Source organism: Somniosus microcephalus, chromosome 14 (genome assembly GCF_052327205.1).
Source record: "Somniosus microcephalus isolate GS21.2 chromosome 14, FLI_Smic_1.0, whole genome shotgun sequence".
NCBI lineage: Eukaryota > Metazoa > Chordata > Chondrichthyes > Squaliformes > Somniosidae > Somniosus > Somniosus microcephalus.
The window spans coordinates 28,514,872-28,536,567 of NC_141000.1; the positions used below are offsets into that span (position 1 = coordinate 28,514,872).

The following is a 21,696-nucleotide window of genomic DNA, read 5'->3' on the forward strand; positions in this document are numbered from 1 at the left end:
CTCTCTTCCCCCAGTCTCTCTCTCTCTATCTTCCCCCCAGTCTCTCTCTCTCTCTTCCCCCCAGTCTCTCTCTCTCTCTTCCCCCCAGCCTCTCTCTCTCTTCCCCCAGTCTCTCTCTCTTCCCCCAGTCTCTCTCTCTCTTCCCCCGTCTCTCTCTTCTCCCCCCAGTCTCTCTCTCTCTCTCTCCCCCAGTCTCTCTCTCCCCCCCAGTCTCCTCTCTCCCCAGTCTCTCTCTCTCTTCCCCCAGTCCCTCTCTCCCCCCAGTCACTCTCTCCCCCCCGTCTCTCTCTTCTCCCCCAGTCTCTCTCTCTCTCTTCCCCCCAGTCTCTCTCTCTCTCTCCCCCGTCTCTCTCTTTCTCTCCCCGTCTCTCTCTTCTCCCCCCAGTCTCTCTCTCTCTTCCCCCCCGTCTCTGTCTTCTCCCCCCAGTCTCTCTCTCTCTCTCTCTCTCTTCCCCCCAGTCGCTCTCTCCCCCCCCAGTCTCTCTCTCCTCTCTCTTCCCCCCAGTCGCTCTCTCCCCCCCCAGTCTCTCTCTCTCCCCCCCCCGTCTCTCTCTTCTCCCCCAGTCTCTCTCTCGATCCCCGGGCCGCTCTCCACACCCCCCCCCAGTCTCTCTCTCTCTCTTTCCCTCTCTCTCTCTCTCTCCTTCCCACACAGACAGACAGACAAACTCTTTTATCTATATATAAAAATTATTTCTACTTTTTTCATAACAACATGCCCTCAAAAAACCTTCGGCACTGCCGGGCACTCCAGCTAGTTTATAAATAAAGTAGAGATGTGACACAGAAAATTTTACAAGAATATAATTATGAAACATACAAGCATTATGAAAACTCCACAATGGATCAATTACCCTTCATAATAACTTTTTTGAAGAACTAAAGTAGGCTTTAGTTTTGTAAAGTTCGAACTACTGACACGATGAATGCTGTTAGTTCTTTCAATACCAATGTAACATATTGGATCAAATGATCTCCCTCATGAAAAGTGATTAAAATGAGCTTTCCACAGTTTTGCAGATCTGCTTTTAACTCTTTAATTCTTTTCTTCTTCTTAGCAGTCCCTCGGAACTGAGGATGACTTGCTTCCACACTAAAAATGAGTTCTCAGGTGACTGATGAGTCCAATGCGGGACCTACAGTCTCTGTCACAGGTGGGGCAGACGGTGGTTGAAGGGGCGGGTGGGTGGGGTGCTTGGGTTGACGTGTGCTCCTTCCGCTGTTTGCGCTTGGCTTCCGCTTGCTCCCGGCGAAGAGACTCGAGGTGTTTGGCGCCTTCCCAGATGCTTCTCCTCCACTTTGTGCGGTCTTGGGCCAGGGATTCCCAGGTATTGGTGGGGATGTTGCACTTTTTCAAGGAGGCTTTGCGGGTGTCCTTGAAGCGTTTCCTCAGCCCACCTGGGGCTCTCTTGCCGTGTCGGAGCTCCAAGTAGAGCACTTGTTTTGGGAGTCTCGTACCAGGCATGCGGACGATGTGGCTCATCCATCGGAGCTGATCGAGCGTGGTCAAAGCTTCGATACTGGGGATGTTGGCCTGAGGGAGAACACTGATGTTGGTGCGCCTATCCTGCCAATGGATTTGCAGGATCTTGCGGAGGCAGCATTGGTCTTTTAAAGTCATGTTTTCATACAAACTTAACAATACATTCATAAAGGTAACTAGCAATGTTATATGCAAAAAGATTAAATTAAATATATTTATGCATTTGTGGATCTTGACAGGATTCACACCAATACACAGATTCTGAACTCACCAGTTTACCGACAAATGGATCTATTGGCTAAGGTGTATCTTTGACATTCACAATGGTCAAACAATTAGCTCATTCAAATTACAGGAAACCCCTGGTATTTACATTGATGCAACCATTAGAAATTTAAACCAGTGACTCAATCTAATTAAGGAACAAAAGACTTCTTCGTACACGTCAAAGAACAGGTCCTCTTTTGACCTCTTGATTGGAAGCTACTGCCTAGAGTCTAATTAGAGTGTAATAAGCAAATCCACAGATTTATGACAAGAGCAATATTGTGATCTGCTACTCCCAAATACACTATGTGCTCCTTGATATAATAAGTAGTTGTGTGAGCACCTACAGTTTTTTCAAAGCAAAAGCAGTGCATAAAGGTGTTAACTGACAACTGGTCAATTTTTAACGAATACACTATTCCTCATTTGAGTTTGAGGCTATATTGTTTGCATATTAATCCATTATTTCAGCCTATTTTCCCCTCTACATTTTAAAGTAGTTGACCTGGTGTGGCCCATGTATTTTAGAAGATCTTGCACTCTTTGTTGGCAACACTGAAAGTAGATGCCTGCATAGATCAGGAACATCAACATCCAGTTCTTAATGACCCATGGAACCTTTTAAAATTCTATTTCCCTCTTGTAGGTTTCTCTTCCTATTTGACGTATTTTGAAAGATAGTAAGATTCATTAAAGAACAATGGGAACATATCAATTAAATTTCTCCTTACATGTTGTAAGAGGTATTGTGTGAGTGGTTTGTGTACCCTCACTGTTTGTTCAGAACATTCTGTAATTGCAGATGGGCCAAACATTTTTGCCCTGTCATAAAAACTCTATAGTCTGTCAAAGTACTGATTCCTGGCTGCTTATTTAATTATTAAGGTCAGCAGCTGTTTTTATCTGTGTTCTGCAATGGGGAAGGAAGCAGAACTAGGCTGCGTAGCAGGTGCCTTGCAAGTGATGCTAGAGGTGGGATATATGAGTGAATATCTAGAAGTCCGATATACCAAGAGACATGTTGGTGCACAAAAATGTGGAGTAATGTAAATTGAAACCATGATTTGCCTAGATCTATCTCTGCTGGGTTTTGTCCCACTGACTTGCTGGTTCGAAACATGAAAAATGTTCTTAGCGCCTGGGAAGTTGGTTGGGTGGGACTGATGCATAGAGTCTATTACTTGGAGGGAAACTAACAAACGGGTTCCTCAACCATGATGGGACACAGTTATCTAGTACAAATGCAAAATTATCTTCTGTCAGTATTAATCTGTTTGAGGAATTTTTGTATTATGTTGGCCTGCAAAGGCTGCCTAAGCCAACTATGGCAGGTCGTTACATGCAAACCATGACCATGAAGATAGGCTGCTGTTGCAGTCTGGTTTTCTAACTCATTAATAGTTCTTAAATTATGCAGCGTGTTACCTCCTTTTGGACTGTGATTTTTCTGCCTTAAAATGTGCTGCATTTGCACTTGCCTCATTGGACGTACTGAGAAATTCCATTCTCCTGGTTCGTTCAAATGTGTAACATTCAATCTTTTCCTTGGGGGAAACTGTCCTAGTGCTTATAAGACGGAACCCTTCTCTTAATAAAGTGTCTATGAGTAATCCCAGGACATTGCTGCCATTGATAAGCTTTCTTTGATCAGGTCGAATGGACACATACCTGAAACAGATCATGTAATAATCACTATTAATGGAATGAATGGTCATTAATCATAAATGTATCCACTGCATTCAGAGCAAAACTGTTCATTGAAGTAAAACTTCTACCGAGCAGAGGAGTTCCCCCTGGTGTCCTGGCCAATATTTATCTTTCAACCATCATCACTAAAAATAAATTCTCTGATCATTATGTTCCTGTATATGCCCTGATATTACAACTTTTCTGGGATGATTTTGAAAGGAAATCTTAGGAATTGGAAACGTGCAACCCAGATTTACTACAGGTGAGCATTGTTTAAACCTTTAGATAAGTTGAACACAGCAGATATTGAAATGTTTTGAAAATATAATTCTAAGTGACTCCAGAGACCTAGCACCTAATCCAAGCTGACACTCCAATGCAGTACTGAGGGAGTGTTGCGTTGTCGGAGGTGTCGTCTTTCCGATGAGACGTTATACTGAGACACCGTTTGCCCTCTCAGGTGGATGTAAAAGATGCCGTGGCACGATTTCGAAGAAGAGCAGAGGAGTTCTCCCTGGTGTCCTGGCCAATATTTATCTCTCAACCATCATCGCTAAAAAGAAATTCTCTGATCATTATCTCATTGCTGTTTATGGGACCTTGCTGTGCACAAATTGGCTACTGCTCTGTTTGGTCATGACATTAAAGATTGCCGACAGTCCAATTGACTACCCACAGGCACTTCTAAAATATGACTTCAGCCCTGGGCTGGAGTTATACTGCATGTGCTCTGAACTCAAACTGGTGGGAGAGTTCACACTGCTGATGGGGGTTTCACATCACATGGCTTGAGGGGGCTCAAGAGTCAGATCAGAATCTGATGCCCAAATTATACTTATTTTTATGTGTACCCAAAACTGGTTTTCCCAGATGTGATCATGGCTGTATGACTGCAGCCTTAGACTAATTTGATCTATAATCCAGAGCAACAATAACTTGCATTTATATATCATTCCTCAAGTAAAATAGAAACATCCCCAAGCACTTCACAGAGGCAACGTGAATCCTATACGCTAATTGGGTGTGTGGTTTTCAATATTAAATCTTGATTGTCCAAAAAGATGGCCTGTGAGAGACTGGAGTTATACAGCCATCTGCAAACTGGAAAAGAGTTTGAAATTCCCCAATTGGCAAAGATTTCACTTCTCCAAGTTAATGAACTGCAGGCTCAGATCAATCAGCTGACTCCAGAATTATACTCCCACTTTTGTGTCACGCAAAGCGGAAGCTATTCATAGCCATGCAAAAATGGCAGTAAAACTGCATCTAGAAAAGTCCTGCATGTTTTGGTAGCACTACATATTGAACTTTTTATAGTTTCGCAGTCATTACTTGGCAGAGGAAAGATGGGATAGGACTCATTTGACACAATCAATAAGGTGGCAATCAATGATAGAGGAGCCCAGCACGCGAGTGCAAAAGACAAGGCTGAAGCGTTTGCAACCATCTTCAGCCAGAAGTGCCGAGTGGATGATCCATATCAGCCTCATCCTGAGGTCCCAACCATCACAGAAGCCAGTCTTCAGCCGATTCGATTCACTCCACGTGATATCAAGAAACAGCTCAGCGCACTGGATACAGCAAAGGCTATGGGCCCTGACAACATCCCGGCTCTCGTGCGGAAGACTTGTGCTCCAGAACTAGCCGCGCTTATATCCAAGCTGTTCCAGTACAGCTACAACACTGGCATTTATCCGACAATGTGGAAAACTGCCCAGGTATGTCCTGTCCAAAAAAAGCAGGACAAATCCAATCCAGCCAATTACCGCCCCATCAGTCTACTCTCAATCATCAGCAAACTGATGGAAGGTGTCATCGACAGTGCTATCAAGCAGCACTTACTCACCAATAACGTGCTCACCGATGCCCAGTTTGGGTTCCGCCAAGACCACTCGGCTCCCAACCTCATTACAGCCTTGGTCCAAACATGGACAAAAGAGCTGAATTCCAGAGGTGAGGTGAGAGTGACTGCCTTTGACATCAAGGCAGCATTTGACCGAGTGTGGCATTAAGGAGCCCTAGTAAAACTGAAGTCAATGGGAATGGGGGGAAAACCCTCCACTGGCTGGAGTCATACCTAGCACAAAGGAAGATGGTTGTGGTGATTGAAGGTCAATCATCACAGCCCCAGGACATCACTGCAGGAGTTCCTTAGGGCAGTGTCCTAGGTCCAACCATCTTCAGCTGCTTCATCAATGACCTTCCCTCCAACATATGGTTAGAAATGGGGATGTTCGCTGATGACTGCACAGTGTTCAGTGCCATTCATAACTCCTCAGATAATGAAGTAGTCCATGCCCGCATGCAACAAGACCTGGACGACGTTCAGGCTTGGGCTGATAAGTGGCAGGTAACATTCGCGCCACACAAGTGCCAGGCAATGACTATCTCCAACAAGCGAGAGTCTAACCACCGCCCCTTGAAATTCAATGGCATTACCATCGCTGAATCCCCCACCATCAACATCCTGGGGGTCACCATTGACCAGAAACTTAACTGGACCAGCCACATAAATACTGTGGCAACAAGTGCAGGTCAGAGGCTGGGTATTCTGCGGTGAGTGTCTCACCTCCTGACTCCCCAAAGCCTTTCTACCATCTACAAGGCACAAGTAAGGAGTGTGATGGAATACTCTCCACTTGCCTTGATGAGTGCAGCTCCAACAACACTCAAGAAGCTCGACACCATCCAGGACAAAGCAGCCCACTTGATTGGAACCCCATCCACCACCTTAAACATTCACTCCCTCCACCCCCGGCGTACCGTGGCTACAGTGTGTACCATCTACAAGATGCACTGCAGCAACTCGCCAAGGCTTCTTCAGCAGCACCTGCCAAACCCGCGACCTCTTCCACCTAGAAGGACAAGGGCAGCAGGCGCATGGGAACACCACCACCTCCAAGTTCCCCTCCAAGTCACACAACATCTTGACTTGGAAGTATATCGCTGATCCGTCATCGTCGCTGGGTCAAAATCCTGGAACTCCCTCCCTAACAGCACTGTGGGTGTACCTTCACCACAGGGACTGCAGCGGTTCAAGGTGACGGCTCACCACCACCTTCTCAAGGGCAATTAAGGATGGGCAATAAATGCTGGCCTTGGCAGCGACGCCCACATCCCATAAACGAATTAAAAAGTTCTCCTGGGTGTCCTGGCCAATATTTATCCCTGAACCAGCATCAGTAAAAATAAATAGATTACGGGTCATTATCACATTGCTGTTTGTGGGAGTGTGCAAATTGACTGCCGCCTTTCCTACCTAACAACAGTGACTACACTTTAAAAGTATTTAATTGGTTGTAAAGCGCTTTGGGACGACCTGCGGTGGTGAAAGGCGCTATATATACAATATTATTTCTTTTCTATGCGTTCAGAAATATTGGAAGAGGGCCTGTGGGGGTATTGGAGAACTGGGTATTTACCTTGTTGAGAACTCGTCCCCAACCGAATAGTCGGTTCCACATTGGAAGACCAGATCGTGGTGAGAAGGTCTCTGCAATGGGATTGGAACCAAGGGTCTGTGAGCCGAGAAAGAATGGTTCCAGTTTTGGCCCGGCTGCTCTGCAAACACCTCAATGCGACCGGCTAATGTTTCGATGGTGCCGTTGCAGGAACAGAAAACCCTGAAGAAGGAGTGGGTTTCCTGGAGGGAGTACCTCACCTCCAGGATCTCGAGCCTCTGCTTGAGCCGATCCTGGTTGAGGAGATCAACCAAGGACGGCAGATCGTAGAAATCCGCCTCCCTCGCCAGCCTGTCGTAATCTGAGAATTCGTGTGGAAGGGCGATCTGGCGGGTCCTCAGGAAGTCCAGAATATACCGAAATAAACTGCCGTCCCTGTCTACGAAAAGCTGCCCGTTGACTATTCGGAAGTCAGGGTCACCTCCTTCCAACACGCGTGCCAGCTTGGAGTCTTGATAGCGCTTGAGGGTGGCAGCAAAGGTGGTGAACTTCATCCCACCAACGTTCAGAATCACAACCTCTCCCTTACTCATTTTCTGCCAGGCTGGGTATTGCTACCCTATTCACAATGGCTGCAGTTCTCCCACTGGACCAGCCCGTTTTATCAACCAGTCAACCCAACGACTGAGGGCCACACGCTAGTTTCTGACTTGTTACCAGGCAACTCGGCTGTACACACAATACTGGCCGCGCTGTCAAGAAAATGCTACTGCGAGGGATTCCCAACAAACGGAGAGAGTGATTACTGCCTCTGACATCTCCAGTCTTTTATGGTTGGTGTGTTTACATTTGGAAGTGTAACGTGACCCCCCTTCCCCCGTGTCCTTCAGCAGTAGATTTGATAGACTTTTATTGCAAGAACAATAGCATCCCCATTTTGTAAAGACTGTACTGGCTAAGATACCAATCAGGGAGACTCGCAATAACCTGACAAGCCTACTGCCCTCCCTTGTGCATTGTTAGTTAAACATCTTTATTCAAAATAAAAACTTTATCACAAAGAGTACTTTAAATCTCTCTATTGTGTCACGCAGTCTCCCTCTCTTGCTAGAAGCAGTGCATGTGTTTCAATGTGAGGTTTCCTCTTCCCAGCAGTTTTTGAGAGGGGGAGCTTGTTATTTCCAAACGGTATTTTCATTGTGAATCTGCACTCTGGGGATTAACAATTACCCCCAGTTACAATAATCTTGTTCACGGGATTTTATAGAATACCACAGCAGAGAAAGGGGCCAGTTGGCCCGAAATATTTTTGCCCACATAAGCACCTAATCTAATTTCACATTCTTGCTCACTTCTCATAGCCTTTAATATTCCTGTTTTTTCAAGCAACTATCTTATTTCCTTTTACAGGAATTTATGAGCTCTGTTTCTGTTTGAGGATTGAGCTAGAGGTGCTAGATGGAACGAGTGAAAATAAAACCGTTTAGTTTGGGGGGGGGGGGGGTGGGGGGAAAGAGAGGAGGAAGTTGAGTTAGTGCATGTGGCAGCCCAAAAGATTGAAAGAGGAAGGTCTATCTGTATAAAAAAAGCAGATGGGGCATTGCAGAGACAGACTGCACCGAGTGGTTTTCTTTTAAATATGTATAGATGCCCATATATAGAAAGAATTCTGGGCCTAAAATTCCTGGAGGCCTGCTCCGCCACCAGAAGTGCAGGGTGGGACCTCTGGTCGTCAGTCTGCTCCGGCCTTAACCCTGTTGACAAAACCCAGGGGCAAAGTCATTTGCATAAAAGAGGATGAGTGCTCGTCCATTTGTGGCAGTTCCTGGGCACCTTCCCTGCAAAGAAGCCAGGAATTTTGGATCAGCGCCTTGCCTTTTGATGCCGTTAGGAAACTGGCATTGTGGGCCCTGCTCCCAATGGCAACTCAAGTAAACCTGCAACCTGGGAGCTGAATGGAGTAAGGTCAACAACATGGTGAACGGGGAGGCCAATGGAAACAAAAGTTGGTGAAGGTGTAACAGGTGAGTTGTGTGGTTTGTTTTCAGAAATGTTGATTTTTTTTTATTTAGGTGTTTATTATATTACATTACAAATCACAGAACAAGTACAAAAAGTAATTAAAACAGCTAATGGAATGTTGGCCATTATCTCAAGAGTTGAAAAACAAAAAATAAGGAAGTTATGCTTCAGTTGTACAGAGCCTTGGTCAGACCCCATCTGGAATCCTGCGTACAGTTTTAGACAGCGCACCTCAGTAAAGATGTTTGGGCCTTGGTGGGAGTACAGTGCGGGTTCACCAGAATTATGCCAGAGCTTAAAGGGTTGAATTATGAGGACAGGTTCCATAAACTTGGCTTGTATTCCCTTTAGAAGGTGGAGGAGTAATCTAAATGATAAAGGCATTCAATAGGGTAGATACAGTGAAACTTTTCCTCTTTTGAGGGAATTCAGAACAAGGGGGCACAATCTTAAAATTAGAGCCATTTAGGAGTGAAGTCAGGAAGCACTTTTTCCATACAAAGGATAATGGAAATTTGGAATTCTCTCCCACAAAAGGCTTTGGATACTGGGTCAATTGAAATTTTGACTGAGATTGATAGATTTTTGTTAGGAAAGAGTATCAGGAGATATGGAGCAATGGAGAGTAAATGGAGCTACAGATTAGCCATGATCTAATTGAATGACGGAACAGGCTCGAGTGGCTGAATGGCCTACTCTTGTTCCTATGCTATAAATTTGACTGGTAGGGCTATGTTGTGGGGTGTTTAGAAAGGACTTGGAAAGAATTTTGAGATATCCTCAGATGGTGGAGTAAGATTTAAGTTTTTTTTTATGACTTCCTGTCGAGTATGAGGCAAATCAAAATTCTTTGCACCCCACACTAGGAATTTTTCTACACCTTCAAATATGCACAGGATACAAGACTTTCACTTATATAGATTTATCTTTCTACATGTTTTATTAATGTTTCTGATTAATTATCTTCTGGAAAGTCCTCACCTATTTAGCTAGACTGGTAAACTTGATGATCAGTCTACGATTTCTATAGTACTCTAACAGATGGAGCAGGAGTATTTCTCCTGGCCTCACAAGGATATCTTGGGCCTTCCTTCACCCCTAGATTACGAACTTTGCCAATCCCACTCTCTCCTTCTTCACTTAAATTACTGGGTCCATTTCCATGGGTACCACTCCCACCCGCTGGTGGTGACTTCATTCCCACCAGGAGTCTGTGTCGAGATATGCTAGTAAGGTCCAGGTGTTACAATCGCTCGGGCCTCATGTTCCGGAGGGGGGACCCGGATGAAACTGCCACCAATTCAGCCCCTGATTCCCGCTCAGAGTTAAAATCGGGCCGTGTCAAATATACTATAGTTGGTATTTTTATGCAAATATCTACATTAGTCACCTTACTGCATTTCATTATTCTTGATTATTGTCCATCACTCATAGTAATGGAAGTGCTAGCCCCTAAAAACTGCAGAAAGATTTATGGGTGGTATTTTAGCGGAACCATAACATGTAGTTTATCTACTGGAGGAAGTACAAAGCATAAAATCTGGTCTATAGGTTGCATAGTGTGCGAGTCACCCCTTTATTTATAGAACGTAAGCTGTAGAAGTTGTGCAAGGACAGTAGTCTCACAATGTGATTGGCAACCTATGCAAATATTACACGGCAGTGGTATAATAAATGTGTTTCCAAATTAATTTCCAAAATAATTATAGGCAGTTGTAAATGATCAAAACATTTATTAAACACTCGTACGCAGAATCAGTTTCAGTCTATGTATACCACACCAATAAAACACTGCAGTACATTCCTAATGACGTGCACAGCACTGTATTCATGCATTAAAATACACACAAGACAGGAGACATGATAGATTCATTTTGGTGAAACCAGTTGCCTTCATGAAAAGCTGCGCCGATGCTTTTTACAGAAGCAGATATGCATCAGTGTGTGTGTGCATGTGCGTTCTGGACTATACAATGCAGGTGGCAGTTTAGAAGAATGCTAATCATCACTCAGAAGACATTCTATTTCACTATCACAGAACAGAAATCACAGAAACCCCACAGTGCAGATAGAGGCCATTTCGGCCCATCGAGCCTGCACCGACACATATCCCACCCGATCCCCGTAACCCCTACACCAACACATATCCCACCCTATCCCCGTAACCCCACGTATTTAATCCCCCTAACACTAAGGGTCAATTTATCATAGCCAATCAACCTAACTCGCACATCTTTGGACTGTGGGAGGAAACTGGAGCAAACCCACGCAAACACGGGGAGAATGTGCAAACTCCACACAGACAGTCGCCCGAGGCCGGATTCGAACCCGGGTCCCTGGCGCTGTGAGGCAACAGTGCTAACCACTATGCCACCATGCTGGCACTAGGTCCTTTGTATATCACCACGTTACAATATAAAATAAATTCAAGCAGGGAAACTGCTATTCATTTACAACAGTCCCCAGTCATGTGAGCAGAATATTAAACAGCTAAAATATGTCTATCTGACGACATCATAATCACGATTGCCGTAAACTTAAAATTTGAACCTAAAAATAAAATCCCCCATTCACTGATGTGCCAAATATTCAAAATAATCGTGGCCACGTTAAAATTTCTCATACCTTTTGTTAGTGAAAGAGATAGGTCCCAAATATCTGGTCCCAGAGAGCCCACATGTTGAAGCTGCACAAGTAGTGCAGCAGTGATCTTTCACTCCCGTTACAGCATTTCATATTTGCACAAATTCTGCTACATCCTGCCACAGCTGGTGGATAATACTTTTACACCCTTGACACCCAAGTGACAGCATATCCAGAATCTCACTGTAGTGCAATAAACTAGTGAGTGTGGTCATGTGACTTTTCAAAGCCTCAATGCTCTCAATTATTACCTCACGATGGCAGAACGCCATGATAATAATCAGGAGGCACAGAACGGAAACTGCAAGGCCTCTGCATGACTTTTTAGCGGGGGGTTTGAAGCTCAAGGTGTAATTCTCTGTAGGTAAAGTAACTTTATCAACATCCTTCAGCCTCACCCTATCCCAACGGCTGGTGTTAAAATTTTTCATTACAGGATGCACCTCAACATCTGCGCAAGAAGGCAATGGGGTTTCCTTGACAACTTTAATTTTACTGCGGAACTCCTGCATCTGCTGCAGAAATGCGACTGGGTCAGTGACATCCTTAAAGGTCTCCGCGATAGCGAAAGCCCTTTTCTGTTCTTCTAGAATCATCTTCAATTTATTTATCTCTGGATCGTAGGCCTGCATCACCACTAGCTTCATGGTTTCAAAATCTGAAAGTATCTCATTCTTTTTCTGCTCCAGTGTGTGCTGCAGCTTTGTGAAATATTCCATCACCTTATTTGCGTCCTTGCTTATTGACTGCAGGGAACTTTTCTTGTTGCTTTCAAATGTCTCCAGACACGACTGCACATCAGCAGAACGCCAAGTTTCCAGCCCCTTGAAAAGCCCATCAAAAGCTTCTCTCTCCTCTCTGTAGGCATCATTGATGGCACAGAAGGAATGTCCTTCGTGGTCTCCCATGGTAGCGCAAAACCCACAGATTAATTGAAGGTCCGTTGAGCAAAAAATATTCAGTGGTTGCCCACTGTGCTTCTTGCAGATCGGAGCTTTAGGCATGATCCGAATCTTGTTGTACTTCTCGATTATTCCCATCAGCGAATAATTCGCTTGCAAATTGCTAATCCCCATGGCAGGGGTTTCTTTGCGGCAGGTTGGACATTTAAAAGGGAATTTCCATTGCAGACCTCTCCCACTTCCTTCCAAGATGCCTTCTAAACATCGCTTGCAGAAATTATGTGAGCAAGGGAGAACTCGTGGGTCTTCAAATAAACAGCAACAGATGGGACAGGTCAACTCTTCTTCAAACAAATCCATTGCATTCTATTTAAGAAAAATAGAAACCAATGAACACTTCATAAAGATCATGAATATATGTTCAAAAATATAATTCAATAAACAATTAGCTGGTTTTGGGTTGGAACCCTCATTAAGTGGGATGACTAAAGTTAAATATAACAAAATAAATTGTTTACTTATGTTCCATGAATTCAATACACATCTCATGATATGAGTACCTGATCTCAGCCAGGCCATTAGGTAATGAATAGACACAATGCACAAGGAGGGAGAGGAAAGTTCATGGATAGGTCAAACAATGCCATACTTCTAACAACTCATTACAGAGAATGGACAACCAGCCTGACTTCTGTTAGGATGGAACATGGCACATTTGGGGATAAAGAACACAAAACGTGGAGAAGAGAATAATTTTAAAATAGACCTTTACTCTTCAATAATGTACCTACAGGAAACTTTGTGTTATCCGGAAGCTAACTGTCCAGAATGCTCGAGCCACCGGCAAAAATCAGGAGCCGTTTTCGTTAGGTTTTTTTTCTTCTCGTTGCTTTTTTCTCAACAGTCAAGCTCTGCAAGGTCTGCTGAAGCTGTTGCTAAGCTACAGAGACGCTTGGACTGTTTAGAAGCTGTAAGCAACAGGGGTGTTGACAGATAGAGCTCAAAAGCTTCCCTATCTTTCAACATTAGCGCTGGTTTGTCCGGCAGTTTTGAGGGAACGGCAACAGCTCGGTCCCATCGGTGCCGGATAGCACAAAGTTTCCTGTATTATAAAAAGGATTTAGAGGCACGGCAGAGGGTGCAAAAAAGATTTACAAGGATGATACCAGAACCACAAGGTTATACCCATCAGAAAAAGGATGAACAGGCTGAGTCTCTTCTCTTGAAAAGAGAAGACTGGGGGTGACCTAATAGAGTTCTTTAAAATTATGAAAGGTTTTGTTGGAGTAGATACAGAGAGTGTTTTTCCACTTGTGGGGAAGACTAGAGTCAAAGAAATCCAATAGGGAATTCAGAAGAAACTTCTTTATCCAGAGAGTGGTGAGAATGTGGAGGGAATAGTTGAGGCAAATAGTACAGATGCATTTAAGGGGAGGCTGGACTAGCATATGAGGGAGAAGGGAATAGAGGGTTATGCTGATAGAGTTACATGAGGAAAGACGGGAAGAGGCTCGTGTGGAGCATAAACGCCAACATGGATTGATTGGCCGAATGGCCTGTTTGTGTGCTGTATATTCTGTGTAATACTATGCTTTTTGTTGCTGACAGGAGTTGAGTGGGATTACATCTCTGCTCCAAGCAGGTACAATCTACCCCTAAATAACAAGGTACTGTGGTGAGAAAACCCTAAAAGATCTAGTCATTTAAATGACAAATCAATCCTTGCATTTCAGATTAAAGTTGAAATAAAAGGTTTGTAATTAAGAGCATTTTTAGAGCACAAAACATTTCAGTATCCAGTGTAACTTGTAATGTCCCAACTCCATTCATAAAACATTTAAATCTTTATATTTTTTTCCCTCCAAAATAAACTTGTGCACACATTCTCACAATAACTGGCCCCTCCTCTCCTCTCTCCCACAGCAGTGTTGCATTATCATTTCATACAATAACCATTCTAAAATCTTCTAAGTGAGAATTAGTACCAATTTATGGGTTAAGATTTACATCCACCAAGAATTGGGTTGAGTTTGACTGGGACTCACTAGGAATCTTACATCACCAGAGAGGGGGAGATTTAAATAAATATTAATTCTCAGGTTGTGGGCGTCACTAGCAAGGGTGGCATTTATAGCCCATCCTTAGTTGCCCCGAGAAGGTGGTGGTGGCCCTTCTCCTGAAACCACTGGTGTAGCAGTTCAATACAAGAGCGGCTTGATTGGCCACTTCAGAGGGAAGTTAAGAATCAACCACATTGGTGTGGGACTGGAGTCACATAGGCCAGACCGGTTAAGGACGGCAGGTTTCCTTCCCTAAAAAGGATATTAGTGAATCAATTGGTTTTATACAACAACAACTTGTATTTATATAGCGCCTTTAACGTAGTAAAACGTCCCAAGGCGCTTCACAGGAGTATTAAAAGACAAAAAAAAATACGATTTTATAATTCTCATCTCATCAATCTGGCCTGGATTCAAGCAAAATAAAACAGAAGAGACAACACTGGAGTATGCAAGACCACCGAGTGGGATGAGAGAGAAAAAAAACCTGTAAAGGCAAGAAAGCTATAATCTAATAGAACAACAAAAACTGCGGAGAAAGCAATGAGTGTTATAATTGAATGCCGGAAATGAATGAAGTAAGCAAGATGAAGTACCTGTCACGTTGAAGATATTATTAGGACAAGACACCAACATGTGCCTGGAACCAGCAATAAGGCTCACCTTCAGTTTCGTTGCTCAATCCAGTTATTTAATTTCCCACTGTCCAGAAGGTCATGTGTCAAAAAAGAGGTAATTTTAGATTTGAAGTGAAAATGTTATGGGTAGGGTCAATGCAATTTCTGGATTTTTAACTACTTGAATCCAAAGGGAAAACTGTTACCCAGGACAGGGTTGAATCACATCATTAACCTGGAGAGAAATTACCCGATTCTAGAGCGACTAAACTCAGAAAAGACTAGGAAGTGTGGGAAAATACAGTAGTACAACTGTCATAGCAGAATGTACCTGGAAATAACAGATGAACACCTTTCAGGGCTGTAGGGAGGCACAGTGCACTGGAGATCTAAGCCCAGGTATCAGAGCTGGAGGATGTGTCTTGGAGCCTTTTTTTGCCAACACACGTGCCACTTTTTCCAATCTTACTCATTAAGGGGAACCACTGAAGAGAGGCAAAGCACTTGCCCACAAAGTGGGAGGTAAAAATCAGAGGCACTCAAATGTACACCCGACTGCCTGGTTATAACATAGCATCAGCACCTGGAAGCAGTTTTCCCAAGTGCTCTTTGGGACAGTACGTAATGTGGGTGACATGAATCTTGTCATTCATGTGGAAATGACTTATGAAGTAATACTGGGCGGCCTGCTGGTGGCGCTGTCCAGGGAGAGTATAAATACTCGGGCATGGGCCCAGCTTGCTCAGGACATTCTTTAACAGGAACTAGTGAAGGACACAACTAGATCTCCATGTTGAAAACCAGTTGATTAAAGCGTTGTTTAATACTCAGACCAAGTGCCTAGTACTTTTCTTATGCCAGTGGGGGAAACTAACTAGGAGAGAAGCGAACGGAAGATAACTGCCAAAAAAAAAAAATTGTGCGCAGAATAAAAGATACCTAAAGCGAATGAGACAATTTTGTACTACAAGCAAGTGATTTTCTACTTTGCTTCTTTTGTGATGCTCAGTGTAAATTTACAGCAAGCATGACTGTATCTGATTAACTGTTACATATATAAAATATTTTTAAGCTCAGTATTTCCCTTGCCTTCTGGCTGCAATTTACTGTTAGTACTACAATTAATTGGAATTCAATCTGTTCTGTCAGAGATTGGGTCTTGACGCTGTTTTAAGTGATTGGGACCGGAATTTAGATATTTTAGGTGATTAAATTTGGGATTTAGGAAAGCATGATGCAAAGGACTGAGATTCAAGCCTCTGAGGATTGGCCCACCACTGCTTTGAACCAAGAATGTTGCCAGATATAGCAAGACGCATTTGATTATCTCACAATATAGCCTAAAATCAACTTTACACAGTCACAAGAGAAGGTCCAGTAGCCTTGAGGGATACCAGGAATGGGGCCTTGCCAGCGCCACATACATCCAGATAACAAATAAAACATTATAAACTGACATCACTACAATGGAGATCAATGTGACTATGATGTGTACTTACAAAAGTACATTTAAAATATCTCAAACACGACCTTAGTTTGAGAAGAGATTTATTCCAGATTTTGGGTGCAGGGGAAAAAAGTTGCGTGGCACAGGGCAGCCCATATACAAGCCAAGGCGGATAAGGACGTCAGGTTTCCTTCCCTAATGGAGATTGGGCTTTTATGACAATCCAACAGCTTCATGGTTACTTTTACTGGTACCAGATTTTTATTTCCCGATTTAAAAAAAATTGAATTCAAATTCACAAATCCTGATGAGATTTTAAACTTGCGTTCTCTGGATTATTAGTCCCAGGCCTCTGGATTACTAGTCCAGTGACATAACCACTATGTTACCATACCTGTACTAATTAAAAAGATGGAGCCATGTACAGTATTTAACAGAAATTTTACTGGCTGAAAAGCATCATCTGCGTGACAAATGTATCTGTATATTCAATCACCAATTTCAGTAATATTAACAGTTCATTCCCAAAATGATAGGTTGGCACATCATGAAGTCACACAGCACAAAAATGCCACTCACCGTGCAGCTAAGGAAACGATCAGAGACAAGATATGCTTGACCCTTTTTAATGATGAAAATATCCTCTCAGTACTCTACATCACCATCTACCTTCCCATCGGTCAATTCCTGTGGCCTGAAAATCATTTCAATTATAAATTAGTATTTAGAATTCTACAAAAGAAACCCATTAACCCAAGCCATTTAATGAAAGCAACTTTATGAAACATTAGTAACATCATTTGAATACAATATTTTTTTGGGGGTGGTTGGGGCGGGGGGTGGCGAGATTGCCACTGTGCGCTACGTGTACAGCAAAGAACATATTTATGCAAGTTCATTTTCAATTTTCGTCTTCGCCGCCTGGCAGAGCAGATCGCTCACCCACTGTAGAACCCCCTCAGTTTTAATTCCATTGTAATGAGCGAGTGATCTGCTCCACCAGATAACTGCTCAGGTGATAAAGATGGAAATTTACCCCATAAATTACATTACATATAACACACAGAGGAAAGCTCTCCTCCTCCCCCCACCGTGAAGTCAAGTTGGGCATAGCAGAGATACACCGGTGCATCTAATAACTGCTCCGGCACCGATTTGAATTCCATTGCAATGGTATGTGCCTTTTCCCATCATCTAGTGCAGATTATATTCAAATTATAAAGCTTTAAAATGCAGTTTCAAGGAGAACTGGGCAGCCGAGTTCGAACGCTGTTCTTTCAACTCTGGGAACCTGAGTTGCAAGCCACCTCGCCCCCTATGGAGATGGGTCCACAGCACAAAGGTCTTCAAAATTTAACACTCGTTGTGCATCGGAATAGAGAGAGAACAGTCGTCCCAGAAAACCACAATAAATTCTGCATCCAAGCCTGGTTATACTGGACCTGGAAATACTTCATGTTGACACTGGTTCCAAAAGGTGAAAACTTTTCCATTTCCACATTCTACTGTCCCTCACTAAAACAAAGCACATCTGGTGATTTTCAACAGGTACATTTAAAACTGAAGATGAACTGGCTTTAAGTAAGGGCGGAGGGAAAGTAAAGGTGCTGGAAAATGAGCAATATAAAATCTGTAAGTGGTGGGTGTAAATACTAAACGCCAATAAAGCTGTTGCCATAAGTATTCCATGGATTGTAAGCAAACAGCCACGACTGCTGAAACTGAAAAAGTTCTAACAGCAGAAATGTATAATCAATAAATTGACTCAGTACAGAAATAGGCCATTCAGCCACTCAGGCCTGCTCCGCTATTCAATTAGATCACATGGTTTAAACTAATGTGGCATGGGGAGGGGCACTAGGATGATGCGTTAGAGAGGAGAAACAAGGTGCAGAGAGACAACAGCATTAACAAAGAGTAGTTCAGAAATAGGAGGGATCAGACAGGGGGGAAAAATGCGAGGCAGACTAGGATGGGTTTGGCGTGCATGTGCGTAAATGCCCAGAGGTGGTAAATAAGGTTGGTGAGTTGCAGGCACAAATTACCATATGGGATTATGATATAGTGGCAATAACAGAGACCTGGCTCAAACAAAGGGAGGATTGGGAACTTAATATTTCTGGCTACAATGCATTTAGGAAAGATAGGGAAGGAAAAAAAGAGTGGAGGGTGGCAGCATTGATCAAAGTTACTGTTACAGCACTGAAAGGGATGATGTACTTGTTCAAAGACAGAATCTATTTGGTTAGAATTAAGGAACAATCGAGGAGCTATTACACTGCTGGGTGTACACTATAGGCCACCAAATAGTGGGAAGGAGACAGAGGAGCAAATTTGTGGCAAATTTCATAAAGATGCAAGAACTAGAGAGTAGTGATAATGGGGGCGTCAATTATCCGAATATAGACTGGGAAAATAACAGCATTAAGGGCAAAGCGGGGGAGAAATTGGAGCAATGTGTATAAGAGAACTTTCTTGTTTACAGCCAAACGAGGAAGGAAGCCGTGCTGGATCTGGTTCTGGGGTATGAAATGGGGCAAGGGGAACATATTTCAGTGGGAGAGCATTTGGGGAACAGTGATCATAATATCAGGTTTAGAATAGTTATGGAAAAGAACAAGGAACAATCAAATGTGAAAATACTCACTGAAGAGGGCTAATGTCAGTGCGTTGAAAGGGGATCTGGCCCAGGTGAATTGGAATCGAGTGGCAGGCAAAACGGTAAATGAGCAATGGGAGGCCTTCAAAGAAGAGTACAGACTTGACACATTCCCACAAGGTGGAAAGGAAGTGCATCCAAAGCAAGAGCTCCCTGGATCACTAAAGATATAGGGGGAAAAATTCAGTATCGCCCCGTTTGGGGCGTCATTATCGGCCGTGCGCCAAGTTTAGCGCCTGGTGCTAATTATCGCCTCCGACAGCAAACTTGGCTTTTATCGCCCCGGAGGTGATTGGAGTGCTAAATCAGGTGCTTCACACCTGTCTTAAGGCGCAAAGGCCGAGGAGCGAGGCGCTACCTCAGAGCGCTGGCGAAGCAAGGAAGGGCAATTCAAAATAAACCTGCAAAGTGCTGCTCAGTACTCAAAACTCCTTCACACAGCGTTGAATCTCTCCAGAAGTCTCTCTCTCTCTCTCTCTCTCTGAATGATTGGTGCAAAAATGTCACCGACAAAAAAAGGCAGGAAGCGGCCGCCTTTAAATAGCGCTCCCCTAGTCCCTTTCTGACAGCACAACGCTCCCCTCAACCTGTCGTTGCTAGCGGCAGGCGGTAAAGCAGGGGGCGCCACTCAATATCCGGTCCGGGGCGCTAACGGGGCGTTGCGCACTCGACTGACGTCACAATCTACTGGCACAGGAGATCGTGGCGATAGTGTTTAGCGCCGCCGCAAAATGTCTAGTTAATTTCGCGAGCGGCACAAACATCGCCGCATCCGGGCGCTAGTTGCTTTGCGTCCCATTAGCGCCCTCTTAAGGCGCAAACAACTGAATTTTTCCCCCATAGAGATTAAAATGAAACAGAAAAAGGAGGCTTATAATAAATGTCAGGCTCATAATGGGAATGTGTCTAGTCTGTACTCCCCTTTCTGTATTCAGAAAGTACGGGGGAGAACTAAAAAAGGAAATAAAAAGAGCAAAGAGTATGAGAATAGAGTAGTGGGTAACAGAGAAGGGAATCCAAAAATAGTAAAAGGGTAGTCAAAGGGCGAGGCCGATTAGGGACCAAAATGATGATCTGATGGAGGCAGAGGGCATGGCTGAGGTTCTAAATGAGTACTTTGCATCTGTCTTCTTTAAAGATGATGCTGCCAATGTTACAGTAAAGGAGGTAGCAAGAGAAACTGAATGGGATAAAAAAAAGATAAAGAGGAGGTACTTAAAAGATCAGCAGCATTCAAAGTAGCAAAGTCACCCAGTCCGGATGGGATGCATCCTAGGTTGCAGAGGAAAGTATGGGTGGAGTTGGCAGAGGCTCTGGCCACAATCTTCCAATCCTCCTTAGATACAAGAGTTGTGTCAGAGGATTAAAGGATTGCAAATGTTACACCCCTGTTTAAGGGGAGAGGGATAAACCCAGCGACTACAGGCCAGTCAGCCTAACATCGGTGGTGGGAAGACAATAATCAGAGACAAAATTAATCGTCACTGGGAAAAATATGGGTTAATAAATGAAACACAGCATGGATTTATTAAAGGCTAAATGTTTGACTAAAGGGGAGGGTTGATGAAGGTGGTGCGGTTGATGTTGGGTATATGGACTTTCAAAAAGGGGTTTGATAATACCACGTAATACTTAATACAAGTCTTTCTTTCTACTTTTAATAACATCTTTCATGATCTCAGGTCATCCCAAAGCAGTTTACAGACAATGAAGTGCAGTCACTGTCGTAATGTAGGAAACACTGCAAAATTGAAGCCCCTGAGATTAAAAGGGGCAGTGGCAGCGTGGATACAAAATTGGCTAAGAGACAGTAACCAGAGAGTAGCGGTGAACAATTGTTTTTCAGACTGGAGGGAAGTATACAGTGGTGTCCCCCAGGGACTGGTATTATGACCATTTTCTTGATATTAATGACCTGGACTTGGGTATATGGGGCACAATTTCAAAGTTTGCAGATGACACGAAACTCAGAAATGTAGTAAACAGTGAGGAGGATAGTAACAGACTTCAGGAGGACATAGACAGACTGGTGAAATGGCAGATGCAATTTAAAGCAGAGAAGTGTAAAGTGATGCATTTTGGTAGGAAGAATGAGGAGAGGCAATATGAACGAAATGGTACAATTTTAAAGGGGGTGCAGGAACAGAGACCTGGGGGTGTACGTACACAAATCTTTGAAGGTGGCAGGATAAGTTGAGAAGGCTGTTTATAAAGCCAAGGATCCCATATGCTTTTTTAAGAGTCATAGAGTACCATAAGCAAGGAAGTTATGCTAAACTTTTATAAATCACTGGTTAGGCCCCAGCTGGAGTATTGCATCCAATTCTGGCAACCACACTTTAGAAGGATGTCAAGGCCTTAGAGAGGGTGCAGAGCATATTTACTAGAATGGTACCAGGGATTCGGGAAATCAGTTACGTGGAGAGACCGAAAAAGCTGGGGTTGTTCTCCTTAGAGCAGAGAAGGTTAAGGGGAGATATGATTGAGGTGTTCAAAATCATGAAAT

General features: G+C 43.6%; 2 protein-coding genes across 13 annotated transcripts in view; both read right to left on the minus strand.

Moving 5' to 3' along the window:
* Positions 1–797: 797 nt before the first annotated feature.
* Positions 798–7,664, minus strand: LOC147107400 (putative potassium channel regulatory protein). The gene is made up of 2 exons (XM_086006397.1): positions 6,862–7,664; positions 798–3,418 (listed from the first exon to the last, which is right to left on the minus strand). Exons 1-2 carry the CDS (start codon positions 7,431–7,433, stop codon positions 3,172–3,174), a joined length of 819 nt encoding a protein of 272 aa, XP_085862523.1. The 5' UTR covers positions 7,434–7,664; the 3' UTR covers positions 798–3,171.
* A 2,923-nt stretch (positions 7,665–10,587) lies between these two features.
* trim13 (tripartite motif containing 13) overlaps positions 10,588–21,696 on the minus strand; it is a 32,013-nt gene continuing 20,904 nt past the window's right edge. For all 12 annotated transcript variants that reach the window (XM_086006401.1, XM_086006402.1, XM_086006398.1 and 9 more), the window contains 2 exons: positions 17,111–17,225; positions 10,588–12,773 (listed from right to left, as the gene is read on the minus strand). In XM_086006401.1, coding sequence (XP_085862527.1) covers positions 11,595–12,767 — 1,173 coding nt within the window. In that variant the 5' untranslated portion in view covers positions 12,768–12,773; positions 17,111–17,225 and the 3' untranslated portion in view covers positions 10,588–11,594. The remainder of the gene's footprint in view (positions 12,774–17,110; positions 17,226–21,696) is intronic.

Bases quoted from the DNA above. Each gene is read 5' to 3' on its own strand.
- LOC147107400 (XM_086006397.1), bottom strand. From the start codon at position 7,433: ATGAGTAAGGGAGAGGTTGTGATTCTGAACGTTGGTGGGATGAAGTTC. The intron at 3,419-6,861 runs GTAAATACCCAG...GATCTGTTTCAG, and splicing joins GGGGACGAGTTCTCAACAAG to GTATGTGTCCATTCGACCTG.